General features: G+C 40.2%; 2 protein-coding genes across 2 annotated transcripts in view; one reads left to right on the forward strand and one right to left on the reverse strand.

The window, feature by feature from the left end:
• The window catches only part of B4GALNT3 (beta-1,4-N-acetyl-galactosaminyltransferase 3), a 144,536-nt gene extending 126,056 nt beyond the window's left edge, over positions 1–18,480 (forward strand). The window contains exons 9-20 of the mRNA XM_003771314.2: positions 536–602; positions 2,175–2,318; positions 2,708–2,817; positions 4,714–4,814; positions 5,155–5,234; positions 5,956–6,754; positions 7,985–8,301; positions 9,090–9,243; positions 9,525–9,597; positions 10,288–10,441; positions 12,699–12,825; positions 17,402–18,480. Of these exons, the coding sequence (XP_003771362.1) occupies positions 536–602; positions 2,175–2,318; positions 2,708–2,817; positions 4,714–4,814; positions 5,155–5,234; positions 5,956–6,754; positions 7,985–8,301; positions 9,090–9,243; positions 9,525–9,597; positions 10,288–10,441; positions 12,699–12,825; positions 17,402–17,510 (2,235 nt within the window). The 3' untranslated portion in view covers positions 17,511–18,480. The remainder of the gene's footprint in view (positions 1–535; positions 603–2,174; positions 2,319–2,707; positions 2,818–4,713; positions 4,815–5,154; positions 5,235–5,955; positions 6,755–7,984; positions 8,302–9,089; positions 9,244–9,524; positions 9,598–10,287; positions 10,442–12,698; positions 12,826–17,401) is intronic.
• A 664-nt stretch (positions 18,481–19,144) lies between these two features.
• NINJ2 (ninjurin 2) overlaps positions 19,145–23,605 on the reverse strand; it is a 150,927-nt gene continuing 146,466 nt past the window's right edge. The window contains exons 3-4 of the mRNA XM_031939517.1: positions 21,875–22,053; positions 19,145–21,433 (exon numbers count right to left, since the gene is read on the reverse strand). Of these exons, the coding sequence (XP_031795377.1) occupies positions 21,893–22,053 (161 nt within the window). The 3' untranslated portion in view covers positions 19,145–21,433; positions 21,875–21,892. The remainder of the gene's footprint in view (positions 21,434–21,874; positions 22,054–23,605) is intronic.

Here is a 23,605-nt window from a genome sequence, read left to right on the forward strand (position 1 = left end):
CATAATTGATCATTACATAATCTTGCTGTTACTGTGTACAATGTACTCCTGGTTTTGCTTACTTCCCTTAGCATCAGTTCATGTATGTCTTTCCAGGTTTTTCTGAAATCAGCCTGCTCATCATTTCTTATAGAACAATAATATTCTATTATATACAATTACCATAACTTATTCAGCCATTCCACTCAGCTTCTAATTTCTTGTCACTACAAAAAGGCCAGCTACAAACAGATTTACACTTGTGGGTCCTTTGCCCTTTTTTATGATCTCTTTAGGATATAAATTCAGTAGTGACACTGCTGGATCAAAGAATACACAGTTTGTTAATCCTTTGAATATAGTTCCAAATTGCTCTTCAGAATGGTTGAATCAGTTCACAACTCCCCAACAATGCATTAATGTCCCAGCTTTCCCACATCCCCTCCAACATTTATCATTATCTTTTCCTGTCATCTTAGCCAATCTGGGAGGTATGAAGTGGTATCTCAGTCATCCTAATTTGCATTTCTTTAATCATTCTTTTGTACTATTTCAGTGGCGACTGAATGACCCTGGGGCCAAGTTCACAGTCATAGATTCTCCATCCCTGTCTCTCTTCACAGGTGAGTAGGCTGGTGGACTAAAATTGTCCTATTCAGTGAATCAGACTATAATCTTGATCTTGATCTTGAATCAGCTTTTTCTTTGAGGGGGTAGGAGAAAAGAAAAGCCATTGGGGGCAGGGGTAAATGCTAACCAAGGAAACAGGAGAAACAAAGAGGTACTTTGTGACAGGTTTCAGGGATTTTTCTTGAACTTGGGAAAAGGAAAAACAGAATCCCTTAGAATTACTTAAAATACTGGCAAAGGATAAAGCGTGGGTTCCTTAAGCTTTTTAAAAATGTTTTTGATAACTATATATAGTTTTCTGTGTAATCCTGTGTATTTTATTTTATGTTTTAAAAACTTTATTCTGAGAAGAATCCATAGACTTTACCAGACAGCCAGTAGGATCCAAGACACACAAAAAAGGTCAAGAACCTCTGTTCATCGAGTCATGAAATTGTGTCTTTGTAAAGGCCTTAGAAACCATCTGGTCTAATCCCCTTATTTTCCAGATGATAAATCTTAGAAAAGCTATAGCCAAAGGAGAAAATAGTTAATCATTTGCTTTAAACATCTAGTAAATGAACTGTAGCTTGCAGTAATTTTTGGTAGCTGAAGGCAAAAATGTGGCTTTAAATCCCGTTAATGAGGCTCTACTTTGGTTTTAAAAATTGAAGTAGGATGAGCCTAGAAGGCAGAGAGATAGAGGAGAAAAGCCATCTTCTGAGGTTAAGTACAAGATGAGTCAAAAAAAGAGAAGAAATGAATGAAAACACAGAAGTCAATTACATGGACTGATGCTAAAGGAAATGAGCAGAACCAGGAAATCATTGTACATGGCAACAAGAAGATTATATGATGATCATGTCTGATGGACATGGCTTTTTTCAACAATGAGAGGATTGAAAGCACTTCCATTGATCTTGTGATGATGAAAGCCATCTGCATCCAGAGAGAAGACTGGGAACTGAGTGTGGATCACAACATAGCATTTTCACTCTTTTTGTTGGTGTTTGCTTGCATTTTGTTTTCTTTTTCATTTCTTTTTCCTTTTTGATCTGATTTTTCTTGTGTAGGAAGATAATTATATAAATATGTGTACATATATTGGATTTAACATATATTTTTAACATGTTTAACATATTTTGGATTACTTACCATCTAGGGGAGGGGGAGGAAGAAGGGGGGGAAATGAAACACAAGGTTTTGCAAGGATCAATGTTGAAAAATTATCCATGCATATGTTTATATTTATTAATTTAATTTAAAAAAAAAGAAAGAAAGAAAACAGAAATCAAAATGAAAGAACCAGAAGGATAAGCAAATGAAAAAGCCAGGAAGGCCCTTTAAATGTTGGGGAAAGGAACAAGTGAAGCTAGAGAGAAATTGCAGAGAAGATGGGCAACTTAGAATCTGGGGCTGTGTTTGAAAAGAAACTTTTTTGAAATCTCTTGGAATCTGAGATCTTGACTCTTGGCTGAATACCCATCACATATAGAACAATGAGAGACACATGCTCTGTGTTGGAACCCCCTCTGGAACTCACAATCTCCCCTCACCTGCGTTGACCTTTCTCTCCTTGGGTCCAGATGAGACACTGCTTAAGATGGATGAGGTGGCCCAAATCCCACAGACAGTGGCCAGCCATACAAGCCCTCTGGATCCACTGCCCACAGATCAGGAGCACCCTGCTGACATGCTGAGACCTGATCCTCGGGATATCCTATATCGAAGTAAGACCTTAAATCATATCTTGGCTCCCTTGGGCGTATAACTGGAGGGGTAGTATTTAAAGGGACTTAGAGAGGCATAGCTGCCCAGCTCTGGGCTTTGAGTGGGTGACAACTCCACTTCCCTAAAGAATCTATAAGGGGGGGAAGACAGCTGGTACAAGGTGATATAGTAAGAAGATACATATCTTGTTGCCGATTTTAACCTAAGTTAAATGATAGATTTGTGTTTTAGGAGCTATTATCTAATGTGTCTTGCCATTAAAGGTGCCCATTTTATGCCATCCTTAGAGCAGTACTAGGATCTACATGACAGTCATCCCTGATAATTTTGAGTCATTTACTCCAAACTCCCACCCACCTATGAATCCTCTTTCCTTTCCTCCCATCAGTGCCTTTGATCCCCAAATCTCAACTCCGTCGGGTCCTACCAGATTGCCAATATAAACCCAGCTACCTGGTGAATGGCTTTCCTCTACAGCGCTACCAGGGACTCCAATTTGTAAGTCTTCTTCTGGGAAGGTTTGGGGGAAAGGGTGAGGAAGTAAGGAGTGTGGACAGGTGGGATCTCAAAAACATTCTCTCCTTTCTCCCTGTGTCATCCCTGGCAGCCAGAAAATCCACAAACTCTAGTGTGCTAAAACAAATAAATTGGGGATTCAAAGATTAAAAAACAATGAACCCATAACCCAAGTTCCTGCTTTCTAAGAACTTCTAGGAGTCATTCAGGTAGCCATGATATATTCTGCTAGAACAGTATTTCCCAAACTTAATTTAACTATAGGATATTTGGGGGCTGGGATATATTGCCAGGAACTGCAAATGCTGCTTTGGGATAGGGTAAAATACTCTCAAGATAAAGGAGAGGGAAGATTATGGAATATAATCAAGGAAGTTAAACATGTTTTCAAATTTGTACATATGTGATCTGGTAGAAGTTATAAGACAGTTAAAAAAAACAACAACTCAAATCTTTGTATTTTAGGGAGTGAGGGAGACATTTTGGCTATGGAACAAGAGTGCCATAGAGTTATAATATGGATAGAATAGAAGTACAAATAGAAGACAAGGGATAGGAATACCATTCTGGGACCTATATGGGCTGAAGAGAGCAGTTTTAGAAGCAGAAGCCAAGGTCAATTTCTGAGGTTACAGATTATGGAACTAAGAGAGACTAGTAGTACCTAAGGTTCATATCTGATCAAACATAGCATTACAGACAAACATTATGGAGAGTAAAGGGAAATAAGCTCCAAGGTTCAGGAATCCAGACTTCTTTCCTAGGTAACCAACAAGCTATTTAACCAGGTAAGAAATTTACATTCTATTGACTTTGCTGTTTTACTGGCACATTTTAAAATCTAGCCTTGTACATCTGGATTCCACCATCTAACTTCTGAATTCCCTTTAGTTAGAAGGTTCCTATGCTTGTCCTCATTACCTTCCAAGGCAATTTTGAACTCTGTCCAGTGCCAGAAAATAAGAGGAAAGTACCTCATGTGATGAACATTCTTTTAGAAGCTTCATTTTATATTTAACATTTTAGAGGAGAAAATCAACTATTATTATGTTGAAAGCCATGATAAAAGGAGTAGTTTCAGAGAAACCTGGAAAGACTTACATGAACTGATACAAATTAAAGTGAGCAGAACAATGTCATAAAAACAATTAACTTTGAAAGATTTAGGAGTTGTGGTCATTTTAAGGACCAACACAATTCTAGAGAACTCATGAGGAAATATTGTCTTCTTCTTGATTAAGAGGTGATGAACTCAGAGTGCACACTGATACATTTGGAGTGGATGCAGGTGGATCATGGTCAATCCAGAAAGTTGTTTTGCTTGACTCTATACACATTTGTAATATAGGTTTTTATTTCTTATTTTCTCAATAGAGGTGAGGGAGATTATGGAGACCTGAAAATAAAATAAAACTGATTTAAGAGGAGTAGAAGAATTAAGATTTAAGAGAAGTTCACATTGTACAGACTGATTTCAAGAGGAATTAGGAAAGGTGTTAGCAAACTAGAAAATAGGATGGATGTTTTACAGACAGGGGAAGGAAGTGATCAGAAAGAAGAAGGTTGTTTCAAAAGCAAAAATCTTGGAGGCAGGAGAAGGGAGAAAAGGGAAGTTGTCTGCTGTAGATACTGCCATAGATATAATAGGGGGATGAAAGCAGAAAGGCAAAAGGAGATTAAAATTTAATATTCTCCATAGTGCAATTGATATAAAGAATGATGTGATCTAAGCAGCAGATGTGACTCATTTAGAGACTCTTTTTCTTTCTCTCATCCTGGGCAGGCTGAGGCCAGATTCTGAATGGGGTCAATGCCTGATAAACACCAAGGGGAAGATGCTTAACTTTAGATGAATGATTTGTCTTCCTTTTCCACCAGGTTCATTTGTCTTTTGTATACCCAAATGACTACACCAGATTGAGTCACATGGAGACACATAACAAATGCTTCTATCAGGAGAATTCATACTATCTGGACAAGTAAGTAATGCTAATCTGGAGCATAGAAGTGACTTCCCTCCATTTCTTGGAGAATTGCATGGATATTCTGAAGGAATAGAATGAAATCTCTTTAATCCTGAGGATCCCACTGCCCCATGATTGAGGGAGAGAGGGGAAAAGTCTGGAGTTACATTATTTTCTCATAGTAAAAAATGAAAATGTAGACATTTAAGTTTAAGAGAGCCTTTTATTTCTTCTCTACTTAAGGACATTGCTGTCATTTCTCATTGGGCTTCCAACAAGGAAGCAGCCAGTATTCACCTTGTAACTTTATATGGAGAGCTAGGGTGCCAAGATGTTTTTTTTTCCCTTTCTGTAGGTTTGGCTTTCAGAAATATATAAAAATTGACCAATTCGACAGACAGAGTCCGGAGCTCAAAGAGAGAATGGAGCAACCAGGTAAGGAATACTAAACCGAGATTTCCATAGCTGTTGCCTCCCCTGAATCTAACTTTAAATCTTGAAAGATTTTAATGTAAGCTCCTTGAGGGCAGGATATATTTTGCTTATGTCTTTGTATCCTTGGTGATTAACGCACTCCTGCCTGACATATAATAGGAGTTTAATAAATGCTTGTTGACTGATTGATTCTACAAGTGTAAGACATTGTTAAAACTGGAAGGGTTCTCAAAAATTCATCTCATCCAACTTCTTTATGTTATAGATGAAACAACGGAGGCCCAGAGAGAGATTGAATTTACTTTCTCAAGGTCATGCAGGTAGTAAGTAGGGCACCACAACTGGAATACAAGTTTCCTGATTTGGGACCCAATAATTTTTCCCTGACCTCTGTGCCTTCCTTAGGCCATAGGCAGAGTAGGAGAGAGAAGATCTGGGCAAAGATTCTTTAGCACTGAATTGATTTGTCAAATGGCTTTGATTATGCCGTCAGTTCCCGGCACTGAGCTAGATGGGTACTTCCTAAAGTAAGCAGAATAGATTATTGTTCCTCTTTAATACACAAAGCCATGCAACCACAGAATCATGACTATGAGACAGCAGTAGTTACCTTCCTGGCTGAGGTGGGATGCAGCTGGATGGTATTTCCCATTCCTTCCCCATTTTTCTGGGTTTTTTTTTCCTTCTTGATATTGACCCACCTCTACATGGTTCCTTGTAGGTTTTGAGGAGGACCTCCCCAATGAGTCCCAGTATGGAGATCAGGGTGAAGAATTCCCCATCCCCACTGACCAGAGCCCAGGGATCTTAGAAGATCAGAGCAACCCTACTTCCATCCCTAGTCAGGACGCCACTGACTATCACCTCAGAAACCGGCGGAGGCTTCTAGCCACATATCAGAGGAGCTCCCCAGCAGCCATACCAGACAAGAACAACAAAGCTTCCTCTATAGCAAGGACAAGGGACTCCCCACTCCAGAACTCCAGGAAGAGGAAGGTGCAAGAGCCCAGCCTTAAGCACATTCAAGAACCATCTCGTTCCAGCCAACAGCCCACTGAGCACTTGGCAGTGACTTCCCCTCGGTTCAAGAGAGCCAGGGTAGGAGGTAGCCACCGCAGGCAGACCTTGGATCAATCTCAGTGGCTGAATCAGGTTCAGTCTTACATTGTGGAACAGAGAAAGGCTGATGGAGCAGAGCCAGAGGCTGCTAGGAGAATGCAGCATGGGGAGGAGGTGGTGATGACTGAAGATGATGAAAGGCCGATGGAAAGGGAGGAAGAGGAGGAAGAAGAGGGAGAGGAGGAAGAGGACTTAGGAGAGTCATTTGAATATGTACCTCTGTTTGATCCTGCGGTGAACTGGAATCAGACCTTCAGCGCTAGAAATGTGGACTTTCAGACCCTGAGGACTGATTGGATTGACTTAAATTGTAACACATCAGGCAACCTTTTGTTGCGGGAGAGAGAAGCCCTAGAGGTTACACATGTATTTCTGAAGAAGCTGAACCAGAAAATAAGGGGGTAAGGTAAAAGGGTTCTCAAGTGGGGTGGGAACATGGGGAGAGGGAAGGACAGAAGAATGAGCAAGAAGTCTTTTGCCTCCATCTGAACATCTGACCTCAATCTTATCCTATGCTCTGACATGAATATTTATTTTTTATTTAATCTCTTATTTTTTTCCCCAGTTACAAATAAAACAATTTTTAAATTTGTTTTTAAAACTTTGAGTTCTCTCATTTTCTCCCCAGTTGAGAAGGTATGTGTGAAATTAGGCAAAACGTTTCCATGAGTCATGACATGGAAGTTTAAATCCCTTTAGGTGAATGATTACTCGTAGCATGGAATACATTTAATGTATTGATGCTCTAGCCTCTCTCATTTAAGTATGTCGAGTGATTTATGCTTTGATCCACATTTGGTCTTCTGGATATCACAAGTCTATTGCATTTGTTACCATATTGTTGAAAAGAACCCAGTCTAATACAGTTGATCATCACACAATGTTGCTGTTATTGTGTACAATGTTCTCTTGGTTCTTATCACTTCACTCAGCATTAGTTCATGTAAATTTTTTCAGGCTTTTCTGAAATCAACCTGTAGAACATTTCTTTTTAGTCATGGAAAACATTTTTTAATATCTTTTTTTTTTTTTTTTGGCTGGGGCAGTTGGGGTAAAGTGACTTGCCCAGGGTCACCCAGTGAGAAAGTGTTAAGTTTCTGAGGCTGAATTTGAACTCAGATCCTCCTGACTTCAGGGCTAGTACTTTATCCACTGCACCACCTAGCTGCCCCCATGGAAGACTTTTTGAAGAAAAACCTACCATTCTCCAGCTTTCTAATTTGACAGCTCAGGTACATAGAGCACTGGTGTTAATAAATGGGAATAAATTAGTTCAGATACTAGTAAGGTTCTCTTTCAATGGTTTGATAAAACAATGTAGTGTAGTTAAAAAAAAATCAGTAGACTTAGGAGAACTAGCTCTGAGTATAGGCTATGTCTCCAATAGCAACATGACCTTGGGTAAGGCATTTAAACTCTTTGTGCCTCAGTTTCCTCATTTGTCAAATGGAATAATCATCTTTACACACTGTGGTTGTTGTGAGCCAAATACTTTGAGTCCTATAAAGTGTCACGTAAGTGTGAGTTATTGTGTGAAGTCACTTTTGAGATCTCAGACCCTATAACCAGAAGGTAGAGGAGTGGAGTAGTAGAGAAAAGGATGATAAAGCTATCCCCACCTCCTCCCTTAGGCGGTACCAGCTAAATCGTGTGGTGAACATAGAGAAACGCCAGGACCGGCTTCGAGGGAGTCGCTACCTGTTGGAGCTGGAGCTTCTGGAGAAGAATGGTCAGCTAGTGCGGCTCTCAGAGTATGTGCTGTCCCGGGACTGGCGAGGGGTGAGTGTGGGTGGTGGCAAGGATCCAGAAGCACGCAACTTACGCGGCATGGTCTTGGGCCACCAGCGCCAGCGGCACCTGCTCAACAGCCAGTCCAAAGAACCCGAACTGTGCTGGCCCCTCGGCTTCTCCTGGAACCATCGTGCTGTCGTTCACTTTATTGTGCCTGGTGAGTCATGCAGCAGAGGGGATGGCGGTTAGTGGAGCAGGGTGGGGCACCCTACCCATTGTAACTGGCCAAAGGAGAGTCTGCAGTGAGGTTATTGTTACAGGAGCTAAGGTGTGTTTTAATGGGATGAGAGGTAGAATAAATGGGTGTGAATACTCTGATGTGTGCAAGAAAACCCCAAATGGGTCACAGAGAGCCTTCCCAAAGCAAAAACAAGTCTTGCTGCATTGCCTTGAAGTCTTTACACTGTCTTCTCATTCTATAATGGTGAACTCTGTGTATTCTATATATATGTGTGTGTACTGAAAGCAGCAACAACAATGGAACCGGCTAAGACTGGACTCCCAGCTGCCATCATCATAGTTAATACTATTTTAGCTTCAGATCTACCCCACTAGTTCTATCCAGCAACAAGTAATGAAAGGCATCAATAATAATTAAATGACAGAAATGTAATAATAAAGAGTTATACTAAGGCTTTTATAAAGTGCATGTAATGTGATTATAATAGGATGCACAAGAAGATGTGGTTATTATAGCATCTGAAGGCTATGCTAAGTAGCATAACATTATCCCAAGCAATCCTCATATGGGGCATGTTTAGTAGATATGAAGAAGGCAAGAGTGCATGATTAACATAGTTAGGGTTGAGAGTTATTTTTCAGCTCCATATCGTGTACGAGAGTTCACCTTAGCCATGGTATCCACAGAGGATTGGACAGGGCTTATGAGATGCATCAGAGTCTAATGCCCATTTTCCCCTCTCTCTGTCCCTCTTCCCTCGGCAGTGAAGAATCAGGCACGATGGGTTCAGCAGTTTATCAATGACATGGAGAAGCTGTCCCAGGTGACCGGCGATCCCCATTTCAACATCATCATCACTGACTATAGCAGTGAGGACATGGATGTAGAGATGGCACTTAAGAGATCCAGTCTGCGAAGGTGAGATGGTAACATGCTGGCTAGTGGGAGGGCCTGAACAGTTTCTTTTTCTAAGACCCCAAGCAAATTGTTGGAGGCAAAGCTAACAGGTAAATCCAGTTATCTTGGCCTCCATTCTAGAGCTAACTCCCCCTTTTGTAAGTCTGATCTCAGAGCCCTTTAGCTCTGACCAAAAGCTCCCCACCACTGCCTTTGCTGCCCTATTCCCGCTCAACTTCTTCTGAGAACTTCTGGCCTCCTAATGCAGAACTCAGGATGCATTTAATCTCTCTTCCCTGCAGCTACCAGTATATGAAGTTGACTGGGAATTTTGAGCGCTCAGCAGGACTCCAGGCTGGTGTGGACCTGGTGAAGGTAAAGGGATTGAAAATAATTTAGTCCTGGACTAAGGAAAGAGAAGCATGGGGTTGGTATGGTCTCTTTAAGTATGTAAAGTTGACAGTTTTACCATTGAAAGGAGGTGAGAGTATACTCTCAGGTCCACTAAGGTGGACTTAGCCCCGGAGGCAACTGAATAACCCAGAGGATAGTTTGAATTTCTAGAGTGGCTGCTCATTTGTTCCTAGAAACTCTGATAGTTTCTTAATTTGTCCACTTCTTTTCCTGTTGGTTAGCAGTTCTGGGGAGGTACCTGATGTTTCATTACAAAGGGATCTGAGCAACACTAAGGGAAGGAGGAGATAGGAGTGTGCCGGAGGCAATTTGGATGATTAAATTTCCATTGTGACCATTTATATCCCAGAAATCAACAAACATTACAAATCAGGGCTTGGGTTGTTTTTCAATTTTTTAAATTTTGTTGATTGTTTAGAGTCTAGATTTAAGAAAGTGATAGAGAAAATATTAATAAGGAAAGTTAAGCCTTAGTGAGTTGTGTGTAAGTTTTTTTCCCTGACCTGAAAGTCCCTTATCCCTGACCTTAGCTTTCTATCACCACCATTACTGCTGAAATGAATTGTTAAACATTTACCAGCACACTCCTGGAAGGAGGGCTACCTCTTTGCCATGGAGAGCTGACCTAATCCTACCTGCATCTGTCTCCAGGACCCACATAGCATTATCTTCCTGTGTGATCTCCATATACACTTTCCACCTGGAGTCATTGATGTCATTCGGAAGCACTGTGTGGAGGGCAAGATGGCCTTTGCTCCCATGGTGATGAGACTGCAGTGTGGGGCAACACCTCAAAGGCCTGAGGGTAAGTACTGACCCTGACTGAGGAGAGCCTTTGGATCACTGCCTCCAGTACCAAAACAAGTCAAGTTGCATTAGCTTGAACATTAGCACTGTACCTAGCTGTGGTCTCTGCCCCCTCACTCTAAAATGGTAAAATCTATGTATTCTATATATGTGTACTGAAAGTAACACAACAATAAAACTAGCTGGTCACTCTAAGACTTCACTCTTAGCTACCCTTATCATCGTTCAGTCACCATTTTTTTTGCTCCCATTCCACCCCACCAGGGAGGGAATCCAGGAAAAAATAATAGCAGCAGCCTATGCAGTACTAAAAATTTGGGATTTGCCCCTGGTTCACAGAATCCCAGAAATCAATTCAATTCAATATGCTTTTAGTAAATATTTACCATATAAGTATATATTTACTATTGTGCTAAACATGATAGATACAAAGACAAAAATAAGAAAAAACATCCCCTGCTTACTGGATATAGCTTGTAAACCCAATACAAGATAATTAGAGAGAACACTGACAATTAGGAAGTCAAGAAAGACTTCTTGTTTGAGGGGATGCCTGACCTGAGCCTTGAAGGAAATAAGAAATGGAAGCAGAGAGGAGGAGGCTGTGAATTCCACAAGAGAGGGTAGTCAAGATAAAAATTTGGGGGCAAAAGATGGGATGCTGAATTCTGAGTGAGGGAGAAAGACTAATTTGGCTGGGAAGTAGGATATGTGAAGGGAAATCTCCTGAAATAGGACTTTTAAGATCATCTGGAATCAGAGGAATCTAAGATTTGGAAGGGACCTCAAATTCTCCTAGGTTAACTTATACACGAATAGGAGTCTTTATAACATTCCTGACAAGTCCTCATCTAGTTTGCACTTGAAAACTCTCAGTGACAGGGAATAAAGCATGGCATTTTACTTTTGCAAGGTTCTGTTAGAAACTTTTTTCTTCTCTAAAATCTGTTTCTCTTATACTTCTGTCTTCTGGATGGCCTACTGGGTAGAGCACTAGACCTAAGTTCATATCCTGGCTCACTACTACCTACTTTGGTTTCCTCAGCTGTTAAAAATGCAGATAATAAAAACATCTTAGGTAGCTAGATAGTCCAATGGATAGAGTGCCAGGCTCAGAATACCTGAGTTCAAATATAATCTCAAAAACTTATTAGCTGTTTACCCTGGACAAGTCACAGAATGCTGTTTACCTCAATTTCCTTATTTGTAAAATGAGTTAGAGAAGGAAATGGCAAATCATCCCAGTATCTTTGCCAAAAAAAAAAAAAACAAAAACAAAAAAAAATGGAATCAGAGTTAGACAGGACTAAAAAATGACTGAAGAACAATAATAGCACTTACTGCCAGAGTAGTTGTGATAATAAAATGTGATATTTGCAAAGTTCTCACAAACCTTAAGGCACTATATAAATGCTAGTTATTATTATTTGTTATTACTATTGTGACAAGCAAAATCAGATGAATCCTTTTTCACATGTTTTCCAGCTATTTTTATAATACTACATATTCTCCGTAAGTCTTCTCTTTTCTACACTAAACAAGTCTAGTTCCTTAAATTGGTATTTTTATGTTATACTTTGTAGTCCCCTCACTATCTTTTGGATGTCTTCATCAACGTATTTCCTAAAGTATTGTGTCTAGGAGAATTAATCACACACTTCTGCAACCCAAGATTAAAACAGCTTGTTTTAGCTGCTGTGTCTCATTGTTGGGCTTTCAGTCTACTAAAATGTACAAGGTTTTTTTTTTCATACTAAGCTGCCCTTTCCCTTTCTCTCTTTTCTTCTTCAGGAGGCTAGTACTTCAGCTCTCTTTGGTACAAAAGAAAGAAGGTTGCTAAGTCAACTGTGGTCATTTCTACCTCTTGGATCTAACTTATAGTATCATACATTTGGATGTTTCTCTTGAGTCATTCTTGCTTGTCAGTCAGTGTTAGGCAAGAAGAAAGGCCTTCTATTTTTCCTGACCCCTCAGAACTGACAGATCATCCTCAGAGAGTAGGATAACTTCTAGAGAGTAGATTAAGGGAAAAGCTTGGCTGATCAAATCCCAGAAAATATCACCCAGAAAGATAGTCAGAAATCATATCAAGACTACTATACTCTCATTCCTTCAGAAAGCATTCTGAAAGTTTAACCTAGGAACTGCTCTCACTTATTAAAATTAAGTAGGAAGACCTCCTCTTCACTATTTTAAGCACAATCATCTTGGTAGGAAGAGTTGAATATCACCTTTGCTTCCTTGTTTGCCCTCAGGTTACTGGGAAGTGAATGGATTTGGCCTGTTGGGCATCTACAAATCGGACCTGGACAAGATTGGAGGCATGAATACCAAGGAATTCCGAGACCGCTGGGGTGGAGAGGACTGGGAGCTCCTGGACAGGTGATGTAGGAAGCGGGGTAGGAATCTCAAAGGAAGAATAACCACTGCTAGAGCTCTGTTCCCAGAAAGGAAGCTCTGGGAGGGGTGCAGAAAGGGCTAATAGAAAATATTTTGCCTGTCTCAGAGAGAATAAGCTATCTCATTGAGAGGTAAATCCTTAGGAGGTCAGTCAGTCATTAAGGATTTATTGAACATCTCAATGAAAAACCAAAAATGAATCAGTCCCTGCCTTCAAGAAACTTGCATTCTCAAGGGCAGCTAAAGGGTGCAGTGGATAGGGTACTGGTTCTGAAGTCAGGAGGATTTGAATTCAAATCCAGGCTTAGACATAATACTTCCTAGCTATGGCAAGTCACTTAACCCCAATTGCCTCAATCAGAAAAAAAAAAAGATATATGTTATGAGGAATAGTGAAGAACAAAGGCTAATATCAAATTTGTGAGCTGAAAGAATGAAGTGGATTGGACAGAAATAAAACGTTTGGAAGGGGGATTAATAAATATAATGAGTTTATCTATAAATGGTCTGAAGAAGAAGAAGAAAATTATGAAGAAGAAGAAACATGTAGAATATATACAAAATATACATTAGCTTTTAAAAAATTGGGGTTAGGAGGACCAAGTAAGGATACATATAGGTGATACTTAAGTGAAGTTTTAAAGGAAACAGATTCTGAGAAATGGAGATGAGACATGGCCAGCTTGAATGCCCCAAAGAGTGTAAGAAGGGGAGAAGTAAAATAAACTTGGAAAGGCAAGTTGGAGCTGGGGTTTGCATGGTTTTAAATATGGAACTTGCATTATATCTGAGAGGAAATAGTGGTTTATTGGAGTAATGGTTTATTGGAATTTGTTTAGTAAGGGGAATAATTTGGTCAGATCACTACTTAAGGAAATTATGTATAGGATATATTGACAAGAGAGATATTTGAGGCTATTTCAGTAGTCCAGGAAAGAGTTAACGAGAGTCTGAATTGGGATGGTGACCATGTAATGAAGAGAAAGATGCTGGAGGCATTGTAGTGTGGTGGTAGAAACAGAGAAGATTGGATAATTAATTGAATATATGCTGTGAGGAATAATGAAGAGCAATGGCTGATGCCAAGTTTGTGAACTGGAAGAATGGTAATGTGTTGGACAAAAATAAAGTGGTTGGAAGGGAGATTAATAAATGTAATGAGTTCAATTTTTGATGTGAGTATGAAATGCTTATGAGACATCCACTTTGAAATATCTATAAATGGTCTGAAATGTTCAGCTGGCACTCAGCAGTTTGTTAGTGCTGATTTATGATTTCAGAGTTTTCTGCAAAGAGATTAGAGTAAATCATAGACCCAATGAGAACAAGTGAAAGAGTATAGAACAGAGCCTTGGGGTGCTGCTCAATACAGTATTCAATATGCCTGAATAATGAACAAAGGAGGCTGAAGAGAGATCAGACAGGTCAGAGGAGATTGTAGAGAGAGCAGTGTCATGAACACCCAGAGACAGGATTATGTGGGAGGAAGCAGTGGTCAATAATGTTAAATTCATCCAAGGAGTCAAGAAGGATGGGGATCGAGAAAAGGCCATCAGGTTTGTCAATTCAGAAATCAGAGGCAACTCCAGAGAGAACAGTTCTGGTTGAATGACAAAGTCAGAATCCAGAATGCAAAGGATTGAGAAGTAAATAATGAGAGGAAAGACAGAGGAGATAGGTGGAGACAGATTTTTCTAGGAGATAGATTTTTTCTTTATTATAGGAGACAGATTTTTGACTGAGAAAGGGAGAAGTATGGGATGATAATGTGAGAGTTTTTTCAGATCCAGAAGCCTAAGTCATTTTTATAGCTAGCAGTAGCTAGAGAGATATATAGAAGAGTAAAAAGAAGGGGGACAATCAGCTTATGAAAATTTGGGGGGATGCTATATGTTTGTTTGCCTTGGCAGAGGGAAGCTCTTCATTAGAGATTGAAGTAAAGGAGGAGACAATAAGGGAAGTTATTAAAACATTTTGAGATATAGAGGAAAAATTTAAGAGGAATCACATGGTGAATGGTCTTTATTTTCTCAGTAAAGTATGAGACAAAGTCCTCAGATGAAAGAAGAGAGAGGGGATGACATAAAATCTTGAGGAGAGAAGCGATGTTGTAGAACAGTCCCTGGTGGGAATTGAACAAAAAATTAACTAGGAAGAAGTAAAAGGCTTAATATGTTACTAACCAGGCTAACCATTGTCAGTCAGTAAGCATTTAAATGCCTACTATGTACCAGAAATTTTTCTAAATGCTCAGAATACAAAAATGAAGGAAGGTAGAACCTGCTTTTGAGGGATTCACGATCTAATGGAGAAGACAGCATGCAAATAGTTATGTACAAACTATCTGGGCAGCTAGGTGACATGGTGGATAGAGCATGGGCCTGGAGTTTACCTTATTTACCTTGATTTCCCCAAATATAATGAGTTAGAGAAGAAAATGGAAAAACCACTCCAATGTCTTTGACAAAAAAATCCCAGATGGGATCATGAAGGATTGAACATGATGAAATAATCGAACAACAATAAATAAGTTATATACAATATAAATAGAAAATAATTAATAGAGGGAAGGCACAAGAATTAAAACGGGTTAAGGAAGGCTTCCTGTAGAAGGTAATATTTTAGTTGAAGTTTAAAGGAAATCAGGGAGATCAGTAGTTGGAATAGAGGTAGAGCATTCTGGGTATGAGGGACAGCCAGAGAAAATTCTTGGAATCAAGAGATGTCTTGTTTTTGGAACTGTGAAGAAGCCAGAGAAATTGCAGTGAAGAGTATCTGTTTGGGGGAGTAAGGTGTAAGAAGACTGGAAAGATGGAGCAAAGTAATGAAGGGCTTTGAATGCCAAACAGAACATTTTGCATTTGGTCCTGAAGGTGATAGGGAGCCACTGGAGATTATTGAGTAGAAGGGTGATGTGATCAGATCTGTGCTTTAGGAAAATCACTGTGATAGCTGAATTGGAGGATGGATTGAAGAGAGAAGAAATTTGAATTTAGCAAACCCATCAACAGTAGTGTGAAGTAGTGAGAACCTGCTCCTGAATGGTGGCAGTTTGAGAAGAGAGATTTACTAGAGAGTTATTGAAAAGATGAAACTGATAAGCCCTAATTCCAATAGACTTGTGATGGAAAGTATCATCCACATTCAGAGAAAGAACTATGAAGACTGAATGTGGATCAAAGCATAGTACTTTTACCTTTTTTGTTGTTTGGGTTTTTTTTTTCTTTCTCGTTTTTTTTTTTCTCTTTTGATATGATTTTTTTTTTGCACAGCATGACAAGTATACAAAAATATTTAGAAGAACTGTACATGTTTATTGCTTGCTGTCTTGGGGTGGGGAGAGTGGAAAGAGAGGGAGAAAATTTTATAATACAAGGTTTTGTGAAGGTGAATGTTTGCATTAATTTTGAAAATAAAAATCTATTGCTTAAAAATAGTTTTTTATTTCTCCAAATATATGCAAAGTTAGTTTAGTTAGACAGAAAGAGACAAGAGAGAGACCGGGGCTGTCTCTTGGCTCTTTTTTTATAGCCTTAGCACTTAACACAGTACCTGGCACATAGTAAGCCCTTAATAAATAACTAATATAAATGGAAACAAGGAGCCACTGATAGTTTTTGAGCAGAGGAATAACTTGAGAAAAGCATTATATTGGATATCCTAGAAGTCTTTGTGTAGTTTTAAACCTTAGTGCTTTGCTCTAAGATTTTTGGGAAATCCTGTAGAAAATCACAGTGCTTCATGCTTGTATAAGAGAACAGAATGAAATTAAGCAAAGGTGATACATGTTTTCCTTCCTGCCCCATTTCATTGCCTTTTTCTTAGATACAGAGAGGCTTATTGAAATACAAGTACCATCTGACTCTGGCCAAATACGGGTGTGGGACATGAAGGTTGTCTGCCAAACCTCACCTCCTAGGCTATTAGTGTTTTCAGAATTTGGTCAGATTTTATGCATCCTTCATACAGTATTAAAGACTGTGATTTCATTGGCCTAGGAATTTCCAGATGAGGAAACTCCCTTCACTAGTGTGGGTCAGCATCTTTTCTGTCACTTAGAGTCTTAGAGAGTTGCCTAAATTGTCAAGGTGGTAAATGACTTGCCTGGTATCACATAATGTGTGTTCCCGGCTTCCTGATTTCAAGGTCTCTCCATTATTTTGGTTCCATTTAGAGCTCTGTTTCAGGTACAGAAGGGTACACATGACCTCTTCTCCCTTCCCATGGCCAGAAGGTGTCCAGTGAGTGAGATTGGTTAAGATGAGCACAGAATAAAGGGAAGAGTTAAAAAAAAAAAAAAAAAAAAAGGTCCAGTGACAATGGCTTTAAACTTCCCATTGATCTCCAGGGAGCCTAATGCTCTCCGTCTATCCCTCTGGAAGATGAACTGTAGAACTAATTGCCCGTGGTCATTTCCCTAGTGGGTGCAGGCCACCAGAGGAAGGCCTAAATGTAAGGGAGAGACATCCTCATGAATGGGAATGTATTCTTAAGGGCCCCAAGATCTTCCCCATATCTCCTGGACACTTATGTTGACTTCTCTCTTGTTGGTCTTCAGGATTCTACAGGCTGGTCTAGAAGTGGAACGCCTCTCTCTTAGGAATTTCTTCCATCGGTACCACTCCAAGCGAGGCATGTGGAACCGTCGCCAGTTGAACATGCCGTGATCTCAGAGTGTGCCCAGCCAGAACTGACTGATTCCTGCCTCCTGACCTGCAGCTGCTTCCATTCCTGCTCACCACTGGAGGGGGAATAAAAATGAATGGGAGGAGTAAACCAGCACCCCCTTGAATCCTCCCCACCTCTATTGAGAGCCATCTAACCACCTATGGACCTGATGTGGAGTCTGAATAGGTGGCAGTATTTTAGTCTCCCCCTTCCTTGAGCCTTTTGGTCAATCAACAAGAAGGATTTTTAAGTGGAGGCTCTGTGGAAGGTGGTGGGATCCAGGTCTAGATGGCAGAGGTGGAATACCTCTTCAGGAAATAGAAAGGCAGCAAGGGAAAGAGTGACCTTCACCAGATAAGAAGCCTTCCACTACCAGCTTGCCTTTTGTAGGGAGTACAGACCATGAAACATAGACTTTTTCTTTAAAAAATTATTGGTTGATGGTAGAGGGGTGGGAAGTGGTATTGAATCTTTCCACCATCCTCTCTCAACCAGCACAGACTGTGAGAATCCTTGATTTCTCAGAAGGGAAAACAATCCCCAGGGGGATGAGGTGGTACATTTGGGGAATATTCTCAGTAGTAGATCTCTGACCTTCTACTATGTCCTGTTGTTTCCCCCCATTCATCCTTGAGAAGCTGTCTTGTAATCAAGGTTGAAACCTTGTTGAATACACTCCAAAGGTCAAGCCTTTTCAAGATGGTGACCCTTCTCTCGAAACCCATATCCCTGTCCCCCATTACTCCCACAGAAAGAAAGTAAGTGCTTCCAATCACCTAACTTGGCCATCAACAACAGGGCATTAACTTTATCCAGCTAGAGAAGCTAAGCTCAGGCTGGTGGAAGCACAGGGCTGAAATCCCCATCCCACCACTCCTTTGGGGCCAGTAACCAAAATGAAAACTACAAGGAGTATGTTTTGAAGGAAAAGTGGGAAGTCTATCAAGGGGTTCCGAGCTCATTTCAACTTCTTACCTTTGCCACTGGCTTTATAGACTATTTGCTGCAGAGCAGAGAAGTGGAGAGTGTCTTTAATTATAGTGTCTAAAGAAAGCTAGTGGAGAGGGAAAAAACAGGGAGGACAGCAGGAAAAGGGAACTGCTGGTCTGTATATAAAAACAGGGAGGAGTTCTGGTGCTATTTGTTCCTTCCCAGCCTTGATATTTTGAAGTTATCTCCAGATAGTCACCTGGAAAAGTGAAGAATCACCCTGAACTAGCTGGAGCTCCTGGATCTCGGGCTGGGAGGAACAAGAAGTAGAGTAAGAAGAAGAGAACAAGTGAAATACAGTCCTTTAGCCCTTTTACCACCAGACTGCTACCTCTGCCTACTGTTTCCCACTTGATCATTATGTATGAATCTTGCACTAAACCCCAGGCTGCCTTTGTGACTGGGGATTCTCCTGCTGCTGCATTCACCAATGGTGCATTTGATACCGGGTCTCAGTACTCCAGTGTCTGTCTAGGTATGTGGATGAAAAAAAAAAAAAAAAAGGAAGCCCTCTGGTTAATGAGGAGAGGGTTATAGAGAAACAAAATGGGATCCAAGACCTCAGCTGAATGCTATCCCTAGTTCAAACTTGCTGTATTCTGAACAGAGCCAGTGACAGAGAAGAGAGAGGAGAGGAAAGGAGAATTAGGATTGTCCATATGAGATATCCATTTTCTCAGAGTAGCTTTCCTCTGAAGGAAATTCTTTAAAAGACCTGAAATAATAGGCTTTGACTGGAAAAGGCAAATTGGAAATCGTCCTCCTGGTTCATCTCCTTCAGATTACTAGAGCCCTTGCCCCAACATCCCAGTCCCCCACCCCAGTTTTCTTCCCTGGACCTTAAACTTAAGTGCCTTGTATTTGACTTCTGTACTGTTACCTCTGTACCATCTGCCTTAAGGAAGAGAGGCCTCCTAGGCTTCTGTTATATAAAAGAAAGAATTGGTTGGGAAGAGAAAAGGTTAAATACAGCATCTTCTTAGAAAAATGCAAGTCTGATGTTTTCTTGTTACCTTTCTGTGTGGGGAGGGATTGAATTGAAGGGAATTATGGCCTCGTGTCTATCAGTCATGTCTCACATCCATCAGTGGCTATGTCAAAAAATAGCAGTGCTACCCTCACCTGTAGCAATGTATTTGCTATGTGTGACTCTAGTTTCCATGGGGCTATAGAGAAAAAAGAAATGGTCCCTGCCCTCAGAGAGCTTACAAGCTATTAGGATGATATATAGAGGGAAAATCAGTAAACTTATAGTCCAATGGCCTAGCTCTGATACTGTCTAAATTATATGAACACGGGCAAGTCTAACTTAATCTAAGTCTCAGTTTCCCCATCTGTAAAATGGAGCCAAAAAGCATGGTACAAGATGAGAAAGTTTAATTCCAGACTCTTCCACTTATTACCCATGTTATCACAGTTTCAGATGTACTGTTTGCTCATTTATAGAATGAGGAGGGTTGAACTAGGTGATCTTTGAACTCGGTCTGTGATACTGTAAAATCACTTTTCAGATCTGAAAGTGCTGTATAAATGTAAGGCCATTATTATTACCTAGAATCGATGAATGCTGAGCTTTTTGAAAGCTTCAGTCTAGAGGCTTTGAGCATGGGGCCAGGCTGATTTGAAGAGAGTAATGACTACACTTTTTTTCAGAATAATCCTATTTTGTCACCTGTCGGTGATTCACATTGTTTAGAAGGAGCTATGGTTAGGATTGACTTGAAATAGCAGATACTCCCAAAATGACTTCTATATGATCTTCCTATAGGTGCCAGGCAAGCAAACTCAGTGAAATGACCTGAGTTCAAGTGAATTTCTAGCTGTGAATAAGTCACAACCTCTCTGGATTCTAGAACCTTAATTTGTAAAATGAAGGCCTAGATTATCCCTTTGGCTCCTTTCAACTCTCACAGTTTACAAGTTGACTTTTCTGGTTATGCTTCACTAACATTAAAATCAGTTTGCATTTTCTGAATATGTTTTGGCAGTTGTGTAGGGAAACTGGAAGGGAAATGCTGTGCTATTGGGGGAAAAGCCAAACTTTGATTAAAATTTTGCTATGGTAATCCACAAAATGGATAATGCATCCACGGATGATCACAAGTTGACAGTGCCTGAAATCAACATGGCAGCCCTTTAGTGGGAGGCTGCCCAAGCAAGGAAGGAGAAGCTATTTGAAAGTGGATCCCTAAGGAAAGGGGGCGATTCATGTCATCTTTTCTGTTTCAAGCCTCTAGATATGCTCCTTTCCAGAGAAGGGTGGTACAACTGAAGAAGCCTAAGCCTGCCCTCTTACCTGGGCACACAACTAGCATTGTAGTTTGGTGGAAAGAGCTCCCTAGTGAGAGGGCATGGGGTCAGATTCTGCCTCTGACCTAATACCTGTATGTGTGTGAATTTTGGGCAAGTTACTTAAACCTTCCAAGGCTTCAGTGTTCTCATCTATAAAATGGGAGAGTATTTAATAGATGATCTCTGAAGTTCTTCAGGTCTAGCTCTACGAGCTTATGAACTAAAAAGGGTAAAGAATGACGCATGTTCGTTTAGCAGATCACTTTATAGTTGACTCTTTTCTCTTTAGAGAGAAGAAAATAGTATGAAATAGGAAAGGGGATATGGTTGACTTGGAGGCAGTAACCCCAGACTCAGCACCTTTGTGGCAGTCTTGGGTTTGGGGGAACAATACTAGAAAGGTTGATAGCGTCCTCATTCTGAGCACAAAACATTCATTGACAGCCACCAATATAGAATTCACTATGACTAACAGAATCAAATACTTGAGCATTTGCATTTATATTGGGGACCAACACAACCATGTGGGTTCTTCCCAGGTACTGTGGGGAAGGCTTATTGAGCTGGGTGGAGGTGGGTAGAGATCTTTAAGGTTGGCAGAAGTCAAAGGGAAAGAAAGCAGGAGTTCCAGGGTCTTCACCTGTAGAGGAAGCAAAGAGAAAGGTTAGCTGGGAAGGTGATGAGGATGACATGAAAAAAATTCTACTTCCATTATTCTCTACTATCCATAGAAGCTAACTGCCCATTTCTAACTAGAAAAAAAAAGTCTTGGAGAGAACAAATATCTAGCAAATTTAAGACAAGGCAAAGGGAAGTTTCCTTCATACCTAATCCCTGAACATGGCTGAGGGGCCTGTCCCTAAGCCTGCTCATGCTTTGTTGCTACTCCCCTTCCAATTTGACCTAACCCTGCTCCATCTCCTTATTTAGGCCCTCTCTCAAGCTAGCTTCACCCCATTGGTATTTAGGCACGGACTCTCTTGTTCTGTAAGAATCCCACCCTTCCCCCAACACCCTCCCAGAAGCCAGGGAGCAGACCATGTGTGTGCTTGAACAAAGTCCTTCCATCCCTTATCCTCACCTGGGCCCCAGGCTGGGTTCAGTAGGGCCTGGGTGTAGGCCAGGGTTGCCCCATTTTCTGCACTCCAAAGGCTGTGATGAAAATGTTGATGATGACAGTTATGAAGACCATGACCATGGTTGTGTTGTTGAGCTGGTTCAGCCGCTGTTGCTTTGACACCTCATTTAAATTCATCCGTGCTGTAGAAGATTGGAAAGGTGGGAGTGATGAGTAGGTGGAGATGCCGGAGCCAGAAGCCACAGATGGGCATCTCTCTTAAAATCTCACAATCTGGAACCATAGACTGGAGTCCCAGGTTCAGCACAGGGTAGGATAAGGGAGTCAGAAGGCTGAAATTTCTCCTTTCCCTGCCACGGACCAGTGGCTTCTATAAGGCAATAGCTAACAATGATAATAGTAGTTTTGTGTTTGCATAATACTACAAAGCACTAGGAAGGACTTTCACATGTTTGACAATCATTGTCAGCAGCAGTGATAGAGCTTTAAAGTTTGTAAAGTATATTATCTTACTGGACCACAACAAAACCTAGGCTAGGCAGCAAGCCATGGCAACAAAATTGCCCATCACCAGTTGACTTTAAGAAAAGAACCCAACAGAAGACTGAAGGTTAGATAAGTGTATGAAGGGACAAGGGAATTTTTTAGTGACCTGCTAAAATTGAATAATGTCTTTTTTACATTGCAAAGTTATTATACTATTCTGAAGAAAGATTGATCCCCCTTTTCACAAGAGAAAGTAAAAGGGATGAGGGAAAGCCTCAACACCAATCTCTCTTTCCTTCCTTTCCCCAATCAGGGAGACATATATGTTCCTTTAAAAATTGAAATATTTCCCATTTGTCAGATCTTCTTAGTTGGACGCACCAACAACTACCCTTCCTGCTCTTTCCTTGCCATATGAAGCAGCTGGAAAGAATGATCACTAACTTTGCAAAGGCAGGAACGGTAGTTTCATTACCTACGTATTTTATGGCAATGATAAAAACAAAACCTAATTAAATGTTCTTGCCTCAGAACTACTTAACTACTAGTAATCTGCCCCATCTAGTCTACAAATTTTCTTTTAGTCTTTTGTAATTTTCAGTAATTACTGAAGTTTTAAAGAAAAATTCTTTCAGAAAACATCTTTACAGACTGAGGTTATATTCTGCAAATGGACTTATATGTAAGAGACCAAGAGACTTTAGTAACTTGTCTAATGTTACACAGCTAGGAAATGGAGCAAGAATTTCCATTCAGATTTTTGGAGACACAGTTGCACCTTCCTAACTTTATTTCTAAATCATTTGTGGTTCAAGAGTACATTTTGTTTTCAAACCCCCAGTGTTTTCATTGACTTTAAGTTTACACTCTTCAAGTAGAAAACTTGTTACCTTGTTCCTAAGTTTTATTAAATTATCCTTTATTGGTAGAGTTTATTTTCTTCCTGTGCTTCTGATATCCAGGGATCTCAGATCTTCAGCAATTCTTATTTATTTTACCATTTATGCTACATTTTAGCTCATAATATCTCTTATGTTATATTGTATTAGTAGAAAGAAGAAATGCAACTTTTTAATTCTGGTAACAAGGTATCATTTTCAAAGATTTATCTATAAAGGCATATATTCTGTAATTTTGGAAAATGTGCACTGGGGAATCCAGCTACTTTTTTTTAAGTGAAAGAATGTTATGGAAAGGACTCATGTTTTAGTTCCCTCTGCAACATTTCTACAAAGACTTTTTTTGGCT

Source organism: Sarcophilus harrisii, chromosome 5, assembly GCF_902635505.1.
Source record: "Sarcophilus harrisii chromosome 5, mSarHar1.11, whole genome shotgun sequence".
Lineage (NCBI taxonomy): Eukaryota > Metazoa > Chordata > Mammalia > Dasyuromorphia > Dasyuridae > Sarcophilus > Sarcophilus harrisii.